General features: G+C 41.9%; 1 protein-coding gene across 1 annotated transcript in view; it reads left to right on the top strand.

Moving 5' to 3' along the window:
* Positions 1-10,218, top strand: part of TXNDC11 (thioredoxin domain containing 11) — a gene marked incomplete at its 5' end in the record, with an annotated part of 30,871 nt that extends 20,653 nt beyond the window's left edge. The window contains 2 exons of the mRNA XM_084270835.1: positions 1,282-1,362; positions 9,025-10,218. Coding sequence (XP_084126961.1) covers positions 1,282-1,362; positions 9,025-9,652 — 709 coding nt within the window. The 3' untranslated portion in view covers positions 9,653-10,218. The remainder of the gene's footprint in view (positions 1-1,281; positions 1,363-9,024) is intronic.
* Between the last annotated feature and the right edge of the window lie 1,404 nt (positions 10,219-11,622).

The following is an 11,622-nucleotide window of genomic DNA, read 5'->3' as shown; positions in this document are numbered from 1 at the left end:
ATCTCCATGAACCTTCTCTTTTCCCTTTTACTACTAAGCATGACATTACATGGTATGGCATAATTCTCAGGTTAGTCCAGGTCCTCTGCCTGGTTGTGTCCCCACACCCCAGTGTATCTGCTATGGAGGAGTGAGAAATGGAGAAGGCCTCAGCACTGTGGAAGTGCTGTTCTGCAATAACCAAGGCATTCTTAAGTTATCAATACTGTTTTCATCACAAATCTAAACCATATCACCATACAAGTGTCTATGAAGAAAATTAATCTCTATCACAGCCAAAATCAGTTTATAGACATACATCTATTTTATATATATATACACATATACGCACACATGCACACCTCTCTCCATGTGCATAATATATATTTATATGTATATGAAAATATATTTTATATATAGATAAAAGACATGGGTTTGTTCTGGTTTTTTTCAGGGGATTTTGTATTTCAGTGCAAATTAAACGTTCATGTTTGTGTATTTGATAATCCATCACTAGTTAGAACATCTGCATCCTTGTTTCATTCTGACTGAACTTACTCTGATCAGGCAGCATGAAATCCATAGGAAAAAAATTCAGTTAAAAGTCTGCAGTTATCAACTGTTTAGAACTGTAGTTTTATTCCCACAGATGTGATGCTAGTCTCAAATCTCACTTAATAAAAATGTTATTTGTAAACAAAGAAAACAAAAAAAAATAGAGGAAAATCACAAAAAGTAATTCAACAAGTGTTTTGTTCATAAAATGTTGTGTTCCTTCCTACATAGCTTTAGAAAAAAAAAAAGTGCCTTTAGGAATATGCTAGTCCTTTGAAAGAGGAAAGTAATTTGCTCCGAAAACGTACTCAAGGGGAAAATATTTGGCGTTGTTCTTGAGGAACAAATTAACGAATGGAGAAAGCTTCATTCTCACATTAAAACTGTTAGGCACGTCTGTTTCAGAGTAGAAGAGTATGTACATAATGAAGATGCGTACATAATGAGTGACTGCAATTTAATCCCTGAGTGAAAGCAGTTGGAACACTGTATATATTCTTCTAGAAAAAAACCCAACACACCACCAAACACCTACGGATGTTTGCTAATCTAAGACTCATCATCTCAAATATTGGTAATTAATTCTGCTGGCTCATAGGCACAACGTGTTTTTGACATAACACATTTTAGACCTACCTTCACAGATATTTGCATTTCCTTCTTCCCAATCCTTAAAATGGCATTTTACAAGAAAGTACAGGTTGTTCATCTTCCAGTTATCTTCATCATTGTGTCTTTTCTTAACAGAATTGATATCACTCAAAATGACCTTCCATGGGAATTTATGACAGACCGTCTCCCAACCATTTTATTTTTTCCTCATCAGAGGTAATGTAATTCTTCTCTCCGTGGGTTTCAATCTTTCATTTTACTAAATTATAGTAATAAAAACTTCCATAAAAGCATTCTTAATGTTTACACTAATTGAAAAAAAAAACAAACACAACAAAACAAGAACAACAAAACACCCAGCAGCCATGGATAGATGATAGTATGTAGATAATGAATGTTCTCTCCAAAGGTAATTACTTAATGGTTTGTAAGTATTTATGAATACCAGCATTGGTAACCTTGTTATTGAGTTAATTTTCCTTACTTGGTTAGAATTATTATTTTGGCATGTCCCACACAAATTCATGAGTGACTATATGTGGTGGTTTAACTGTGGTTGGAGGCCATATGCCCACTGAAGTTGATACATCACTCACCTCTTCAGTTGGACAGGGGAGAAAATATATATTGAGAGGCTTAGGAGTCAAGATAAGGACAGGGAGCGATCATTCTACAGTTAATGTCAGGAGCAAAACAGACTCAACACAGAATTAAAAAAAAAAACCAAAACATCTAATTTATTACACACACTCTGAAAAGAGAGTAGGATAATGAGAAGTAAAACCAGACATTAAACCACCTCCCCACCCCTCCCTTCTTCCCAGGCTCAGCTTTATTCATTATTTCTCTCCCTTCCTCAACCCTCCCCAGGTGTCACAGGTGGAGATGGGGAATGGAAGTTTTTCATTTGTTTTCTTTCTTAGCTGGGAGGTTTTTTGGGGGGATTCTTCACATTCTTCTGCTACTCCATCATGGGGTCCCACCCACAGGAGGCAGTCCTCCATGAACTTCTCCAACCTGAGTCCTTTCCCATGGGGCTTCAGCTCTTCATCAGCTGCCCCAGCATGGGTTGCTTCTATGGGATGCAGTCATAAAATCATAGAATGCCTCTCAGTCTTTCAGGCCCAGGCTGCTCCAACCTGGTCCCCCATGGAGTCACATGCCCCCCCAGAAAACCTGCTCTGGTGTGGGCCCCTCTCTCCATAGGCTTCAGGTCCTGCCAGAAGCTTGCTCCAATGTGGCTCACAGCATCCTACATGTCTCCACGTGCTCCAGCGTGGGGCCTCTCCACAGGCTGCAGGTGAGATTTCTGCTCTCCATCACCTTCCATGGGCTGCAGGGGGACAGTGTGCTTCACCATGGTCATCTCCATGGGCTGCAGGGGAATCTCTTCTCTGGTGCCTGGAGCATCTCCTCTCCCTCCTTCTTCACTGACCTTGGTGTCTGCAGAGTTCCTTACATCTCCTCACTCCATTCTCTGGCAGCAAAAAGCAGCCGCTTACATGTTTTTTTCCTTCTAAAATAATGTTAATTACAGAGCCACTACCACTGCTGCTGATGGGCTTGGCCTTGGTCTCCCTTACTGCTCTGTGGTAGAATGAAGTAACATACTCAGACAGACTTTGAATCATAGAATGGCATGGGTTGGAAGGGACCCCAAGGATCATAGAGCTCCAACCCCCCTGCCACAGGCAGGGACACCAACCTCCAGCCTGGATCTACACAAGGTTGCCCAGGGCCCCATCCAACCTGGCCTTGAACATCTCCAGGGACTGGACAGCCTGTTCCAGCACCTCACCACTCTCTCTGTAAAACTTCCCCTTAATATCTAATCTAAACCTTCCTTCCTTCAGCTTTAATCCATCCCCCTTGTCCTGCCATTGTCTATCCTTTTAAAAAGTTGAGTCCCCTCCTGCTTATAAGCTCCCTTCAGGTACTGGCAGGCTGCAATGAGGTCCCCCCACAGCCTTCTCTATTCCAGGCTGAACAAGCCCAGCTCCCTCAGCCTCTCTTTGTAGGGCAGGTGCTCCAGCCCTCTAATCATCCTTGTGGCCTCCTCTGAACCCTCTCCAACAGTTCCACATCTTTCTTGTATTGGGTGACCCAGCTCTGGACACAGTACTCCAGATGGGGCCTCACAAGGGCAGAGTAGAGAGGGACAATCACCTCCCTGTCCCTGCTGCCACCCCTCTGCTGATGGAGCCCAGGATACCATTGGCCTTGCGAGCTGCACTCAATTCCATCATCGATGTCATTGATAAAGATGTTAAAGAGCACCGGTCCCAAGACAGACCCCTGGGGGACACCGCTTGTCACCAGCCTCCACCTGAACACAGACCCATTGACCACCACCCTTTGGCTACGGTCTGTCAACCAGTTTCTTATCCACTGGATGGTCCACCCATCAAATCCACTTCTCTCCAATTTGGAGATAAGGATGTGGTGGGGGACTGTCAAAGGCCTTGCACAAGTCCAAGTAGATGACATCGGTCGCCTTCCCTTCATCTACCGATGCTGTCACTCCATCAGAGAAGGTCACCAGGTTGGTGAGGCACGATCTTCCCTTGGTGAAGCCGTGCTGGCTGTCCCGGATCACATGCTCTTCCCTCAGGTGCTCCAACATGTCGTCCAGGAGGATCTGTTCCGTGATCTTCCCAGGCACAGAGGTGAGGCTCACCGGCCTGGAATTCCCTGGGTCTTCCTTGCTCCCTTTTTTATAAATGGGAGTGACATGACCTTTTTTCCAGTCCCCAGGGTACCTCTCCTGACAGCCACGCCTTTTCAAATATGATCGAGAGCGGCTCGGCAACCACATCAGCAGCTCCTTCAGGACCCTGGGATGCATGTCATCCGGCCCCAGAGACTTGTAGACATTCAGTCTCATGAGGCGGTCTCAGACTTGCTCTGCTCTTACAGTGGGGGGGGATTTCCTCCCACGTTTCCCACCTAGAGTTCTAGGGATGCAAGGTTCTGGGATTTGAGAATTACGAGATTCCTGGCTGCCAGAGAAGACCGAGGAAAAGAGCTCATCCAGTCCCTCAGCCTCAGTCTCCTCATCAGTTGCAGCCAGTTCTCCTTTCTCATTTACCTAGGGGGGTATGTTCTCTTTGGCCTGTCTCTTCACTTTGGAGTGTTCAGTGCTCAAACGGAAGTTCATTCTTTCAGGTTGCATTTCTTGCATTGTTACACTGGCCTCTGGGAGGAATGTATGGCTGTCTAGCTGTACCTGTATTTTGATTCTTGGGTTCTTTGGCAATCTGCATAAACCATGGATGTGTTCTGTCAGCTAAGAGCTAGTCTAACAGTGGCAGACAGAATGATTTTAAACACTTTTGGCCTTTGTAACATTGCTAAAGGAGTTACTAATACCTAAAGGAAAATCCATGATTTTATATAGTGTAGGAATGGTTATATATAGAGAGACAGCTCATACGTTGTCCCGGTTTAATAAAAATGAGGGTTAAATTTTCTTCTGTTTTACATTTCGTGTATACATTGGCTGTGTTCTCTTTTATATTGAAAGAAGTTTTGTATTAAATGAAATTTCAAGGTATAAAATCTATGTTAAATAAGAGGTGTTTTCCATCCTGATAAAATCAGAATATAGAATTACTTTCTATTTCTTGCTTTTGTGACAACATTAGTCTTGTTTGGTGACATCACTGTGTTGCCGTAAAAGAGTATGAAACAAAACCACCCCGAACAACTGTTACAGATGTTGGAATCAAGTAGAAAGAGAATTTGGGGGGGAGTGAAAAAAGGTAGTTGAGGAAACATACATGTGACACAGTCATGGCTAGAAATAAACTGTAAAACCTGTTGAAGATACTTTGAAGGTTTTGTTGAGCTGTTCTACTGCAGTGTTTCTTAAACATAAGGGTTTTTTTAATTGCAAACATTTCAAATGGTATGATACAATCTTCAAGTGAAAGCCATGCTTGGAAATAGTTATTTCATGTAAGAACTTACTGTGTAACTTAACACTGTGGTGTTAACTCTAAAGTTAGGGATGTAAAAAAGGCAGGATATTACTTTTACGATTGGAATGGGACCTGGAGTAGCACACAAGGGTCCTGAATCCTACTCTTCCTCTGCAGCAGGCAGAAAATCTGAAATCTAGTGTCAAACCTGTGGGTCATTTCTGCTTGTGTCAGTATACACCATTGCAGGTGCATGCAGCCTTTCATAGGCTGAGGAACAGAAAAAGAAACATTAGACACAAGAGAACCATGGGCTTTTGAAAGTGCTCCATTTATTGTTTCGGCTAAGGTTGTGCATTAGACTTGATTGATATTGGGCTGCTGCTTTAAAAAAAAAAAAACCAAAACCAAAACTCAGTCTTACACAGCTATAGTTTTTACAGAAAGGAAATTAAAACAGTCACTTTAAGAAATACCTGCCTCTGTTGATTTCCACCCTTCTCCCTCAAGAACTTTCATCATCAGCAAATGGTAATTCAGATAGTTGGTACTGTGCAGCATTAACCTACCACAAAATGTTTACACCTTTGCCTTAAGTTTTGCAGTTCTAAATTTGTGTTCTAATTCACTGCAGAAACAGTTTCATTTATATCATTTCTCAGAAACTCCCCTACTTTGTACAGTGAGCCTTGCAATGTGGCCTCAGATCAGATTTCCTCTGCCACATTCTTCCAGCTCAATTCCAATCCTTCTCTGTTCTCTAGGTTAGTTGAGCAGGAATGCGGCTAAAGTAGTTTCAAAGTGCATACCTGTCTTCCAAGGGCAGTGTTATCTTCATTTGCTGCTTGGCAAAAACCACTCTCTTAAGCGCTGTTGTCTTCTGCTTTGTTAGATCAAGTGGCATAAGCTGAAGATCTGCTAGATCTGGTCATATTAAAAACCATTGGAATACTAATGCGCTTAATTTTGGAGCTGGAAAAAGTTAGAAACTGATTTCCAAATACTGCTGTGGATGCAGTACTAAGACCACTGTTGTAGTTAATGAACACAAACATAAAATTTGGAAGTGCGTCAAGAGACTTTACCTCCCACTTCTGATCCAGTTTGCAGAACCGTGCCTTCTAGGGGACAAAGTGAGAGTCATGTATAGCGTGTAGTGGATGAGTGAAAAGCTATGGATGTTGTCTATCTGGATTTTAGCAATGCTTTTGACACCGTTTCCCACTGCACTTGTACTCTTTGCTGTGTAAAAAAAAATCTGGCTGGATGGCCATGCCCAGAGAGTGGTGGTGAACGGAGTTAAATCCAGTTGGCGCCGGTCACCAGGGCTGTGCTCAGGGCTCTGTGCTGGGGCCAGGTCTCTTTAACACCTTTATTAATGGCCTGGACAAGGGGATGGAGTGCCCCCTTGGTCAGTTTGCAGACAGTAAGTTAGGCAGGAAGGCCTTACAGAGGGATCTGGACAGGCTGGATCGGTGGGCCAAGGCCAGTGGCATGAGGTTCAACAAAACCAAGTGCTGGGTCTTGCATTTGGGTTGTTGTAACCCCCAGCAGCGCGACAGGCTTGGGGCAGAATGGCTGGAAATCTGCCTGACAGAGAAGGCCCTGGGGGTGTTGACTGACAGCTGGCTGAACACGAGCAGCAGCGTGCCCAGGGGGCCAAGGCGGCCAACAGCACCCTGGCCTGTGTCAGGAAGAGTGTAATGAGTAGAACTGAGGAAGTTATTGTTCCCCTGTACTCAGCAGCACTGGTGAGGCCTCACCTTGAGTACTGCATTCAGCTTTGGGTCCCTCACTACAGAAAGGACATGGAGGTGCTGGAGCAGCTGAGGGAACTGGGCTGGTTTTGTCTAGAGAGGAGGTGGTTGAGGGGAGACTTAATGGCTCTCTGTAACTACCTGAAAGGAGGTGTGGAGAGAAGGGTGCTGACCTTCTCTCCCTAGTAACAAGTGATAGGACAAGAGGAAATGGCCTCAAGTTACACTGGGGAGGTTTAGATTGGATATTAGGAAAAAACCTCTTGACAGAGAGGGTTCTTAGGCATTGGGAGAGGCTGCCCAGGGAAGTGGTGGAGTCTCCCTCCCTGGAGGTATTCGAAAGACTATGAGATGTGGTGCTGAGGGACATGGTTTAGCAGTGGTTTTGGCAGGTTAAGAGTGATGGTTGGACTTGATGATCTGAAAGTTCCCTTCCAACCAAGACAACTGCATGATTCCATGATGAAAAGTTTTTTCTTGAATTAAAGAATAGCTTATCCAGGTTGTAGAACAGTAAAAAAAAATTACAGTAACTGACGCTTCCTTTTAAACTCACCACCCTCCCTGAGTTAGTACAATACCTGGTGTTACCCATTTTTTTTTCATAGTTACTTATGTTGCTTGTGTATGTTCTATAAAGCAGCTTTAGACTGACTCTGGGATGACAGACTAAATAGTTTTAGTAAGATTTATTAAGATTACAATAACAATGTTACCGTTGGTTTCATAAAGGTACCTTGCCTCTAGTCATTGCTTTCTCTCCTGTGTGTTTTCTATTTTGCTGCAATCAAGAAAATAAGGTTTTGCTATTATTTGTAGTATCAGTAGCATTACTAGAGTACTCATGTATTAATTTTGGATATTAAGATGCCTCACGTTAAGGCCTTCTGTGTGGCTTCTTGTGCGTAATGAGCCCATGTCTGAATGTATGCTACATACTGTTAATCTGGTTATGAATTCAGCAACAAAAGGAAAGTAAACTAAGGTTTAGCCTGTCAGGTTTGATGGCTCCCTAATGAAAGAGAATATGATTTTGACTGTCAAAGGCTGAAGACGACACAGAGTGATGTGTTATTATTACCTGGCTTCCCAGGTAAAATGCTGAGGTAGTAGCTCCACAGTAGTCAGGAGGTGGCAAACTCATCTTGTACAGGAATGTGCAGAGTGAAAGGTCAACGACTTAACTGGTTGAGAAAGAGAAGGTTAAGAGTTACTTCCTGTCTTGTCCTTGGAGGACAGTTTAGCCTCCTATATGTTTTGTGACAGAAGTATGCACATGGTCCAAAAAGGGCACTAGTTTTATCCCAGCTAGAGAATGTGGTTATCTTTTGGTTGCTAGCAGTCTATAAGAAGAAATATAGCACTTTGTGGTCTCCAAGCAGCTCCGATTCTTTTGTTCAGTTTATGCTGTTGGAGAAAGCAGTGATCCTACCTATTCATATTCTGGGCTTAATAGTCACACCTATATAGTGAGCTTCAGAAAAAACGATCAAAACAAAAGACCACCACAAACCCCCAAAACTTCTTTGGTTGTCTTCCTTGATCACCTCAGAGGTATAAAGACAAAGAAGGGGTAAAAGATTTGGAGTTATTGACAGCAGAAGGGCCTTGCTTCTGACTAAAGTGACTGCTTACTGATTAAAAGCAATCTACTTTTCTGCTCCCTGCAATACCCTTCTGACACTGGAAAACATTATGCTACTTCTTCCAGAATAACATATGTAGTCTCAAAATACTTGTTTCCCATCAGATAGCTTTATCCATTTGAGCTTACGTTTTAACCACAAATGTAGAATTTGGAACACGTAAATGCTCTCTCTGAACTTCTCAAAAAACATTTTTATCAGGATGCCCAACAGCAGTGCTACCATATGTATCTCTCATAATGGCACACTTCTTAAGACTAAAATCTGTTTCCTGAAGTTTAAGAGAGGATTTTTGATCCTGACAAATACCACTTCAGTGCAGAGATAGAGCACCTGGAATAGAGACTGGAATACAGGTAAAAGGATTCATCACAAGAAAACACTGTGTGGTCTGTCTTTAATACATGAGTTCAGGTTTCGCTTAGCTGCTGCATTAACCATTCTTGATAAAAACAGGGTATCAAGCTGGAGGTGAACAGTAGATACTTAGGTAAAATTACCATCTGAAGACTACCTGTCTGAATGTTTTAATATTAACTTGTTCTGTCTTTCTAGGAAGGAACAAAGCATGAAGTTCCCTGAAGATGTTTCAGTTAACCTGCCTAATCTCCTTAAATTTATTTTAAATCACTCAAGTCTTTCTTCGGCAGAGCCATGTACCAAAGAATGCCTACATAAAGAGACAGTTTTACAGCAAGGACGTATCGCCCACTTGGAGAGAGAAATTCAGAACTTAAGGTCAGAAATCAGTGCCCTTCATCAGGCCCATGACCAGCTCGAAGTACAGCTTTCTGAAGCTAGGAGAGAGGAACACAGACTGCAGCAGCAAAAACACACACTGGAAAAACAGCACAAGACTCTACAGCTTCACAATGAGCAATTACAGGCCACCTACAACCAGAAGAATCAAGAATTACTAGAGATGGCTGAAAAGCTTCAAGATTTAGCTGATGCCTCAGAAAACCTCCTGAAAGAGAATACTTTACTGAGAATCCTGGTGGCATCAAGGGAAGGAAAGCTACAGAGCAAAGATGAAATTAAAGAATCCCTTCAGTCACAGCAAATGTTTTCTAAAGATAACGATGTACCAGTTTCAACAGCTGCTGCCACATTAGAGGAAAAAAAGATTGAAAATATTGATACTATAGAGGCAGAGCACAGTAGTGGAAACAGGACAGAATGATTGCTTACAGAATCCAGCAATGGGTAGGTATCTGTGCAAATTTTATTGAAATTTAATGTAAATAAAGACTTCCCCTGACATGATGCAGAAAAAGAAAAATCAAATGGAATATTTTTGTATACTTGAACAATTTTAGTATTAAGATACCCACAGAGAAGAACGGAAAACACTTTCTGCACTTTACTACTGCACTAACTTGCAAACACCTAGCCATTTAATTTAAAGATGCTGATTTTTAGGGGCAGCACTGTGAAGGACCTCTGCCTAAGAACCAGTTGTTTTTCACCGGCTCTCACAGCTGCTAGGAAAGAAATTAGACCTTTGATTTTTACCTTTCTGTGATTTCTAATGTTTGCCCTTTACACTGCATTCTCTCTGCTGAATTAAAAGAGGGGTTCTTCATCTGTGTAATCAGTAAACTTGAATGGAGAAAGTAATCTTGCTACAACTATTCTGTTGTGGAATGTCAGCACTTTATATCACGTGTATGCCAGTTATCTAACAGTCTTGAAACTGGGAAGAGCCATGTGTGAACTGTTCTCTACTGAAAACTAAAGGAACCCTTACTGAAGTAATCTATTTCTCCTTGGTTTGTTAAGAGGTCTAGAATATAGCAGCTTAAGTGTATGGGTCTGGCTATACACGCGACCTTCGTGAGACTAGAATCTTAAAAAAAAAAAAATAGCATGAGCCAGGGTAACAGCCCTCTATCAGCTGTACCCTGTATTTGTATGCCAGAGACAACAGCATAAGCTTTTTGCTACCAACAGCATTAGTTTTGCTTCAAATTTTAGACTTCATTTGAAAAAAAAAAACCAGGGAAATTAGCACTAAAAACGCAAGTCAACATCTTACTGTAAGAGAAAGGGACAAGACTTTCTGTCTAGGCCATTATTTTCTTGCATATAGTTACAATTCTCAAGCTAGCTTGCTAGGACTATGTTATTTAGTTACTCTACATGTAGTACAGCTATAAGGAACAAGTCTGATGATACCTACAGAACTGAAGAACTTGGACTTGATTATTTGTAACTTATCTCAGGGAACACTGTTACAGTAGCTTTTTTTTCCTAGGCAGAAAAAAATATTCAGAAGTCTTAGTAGGCAAAGAAAGTCATGTATAAAGTCGCAGAAAATAGATCATTGGCCTCAAAGCACGTGTGCCTACCCTAAGAGTTTTAGAATATGTAAGCTCCCATTGGTGGCTCAGCTTTGGTCCTTCTCCTTCCCTCAAATCTCTGAGGTCCACAACTCCCTATTTATCATATCTTTTTACAGTTACTGTGGCTAAACTATAGCACAGAGCAGAAAAAGGAAGGCATGTCCTTATTCACGACTTTCCCTTTGCTAGCTAAAAACCTTTACGATTTTCCTTCCCCATATCAACATTTGTGTAGGAAAGACAAACTTATCTTGTAGTAGTACACTTACATCAGTTAATCTGCAAGATACATTAACTGAATTTTATAGTTGATGGTTCATATGTATACTAAAATGCCTTTTCTACAACAGGCTGCTAACATATACCTTAACTGCAAAGTACACAAACAGGGCTTCCAGGAAATTCCTACTAGTTCTACTTCTGCCAATTTTGGTAACCACTACTGCAGTTTCAGCGCACAGACCTACAGAAAAGAAAAGCCTGCTCTACTGTTAGTTAAGGCTCCTGGAAACCTTCTGGACCATCCCTGAGGGTTCATTATCCATCATTAGTTCCCATGTTTCCTTGCAGTAGCTACATGATTAGAGAAGTCAGTTCTAGCAGCCAAAAGCTTAACCTACCTAGCTGCAACTAAAGGCAATCATTTCCTTTCTTGTAGCTCCTGTGTTACCTCCCTCAGCATATTACTGAAGGCTTAGACCTTCTCCAAGAGAATATTCTGCATCACTTCAATGAACTGTTAAAGAGTAGGAGTTCCAACTTTATGGACATGCACTCCATGTAGTAGCAGAACCAATCTTTAACTGCA

The sequence above is a fragment of the Gallinula chloropus genome (genome assembly GCF_964237585.1).
Source record: "Gallinula chloropus genome assembly, chromosome: 15".
NCBI lineage: Eukaryota > Metazoa > Chordata > Aves > Gruiformes > Rallidae > Gallinula > Gallinula chloropus.
The sequence above is the reverse complement of the archived record's forward strand: the minus strand, read 5'-3'. Positions and strand labels throughout refer to the sequence as shown.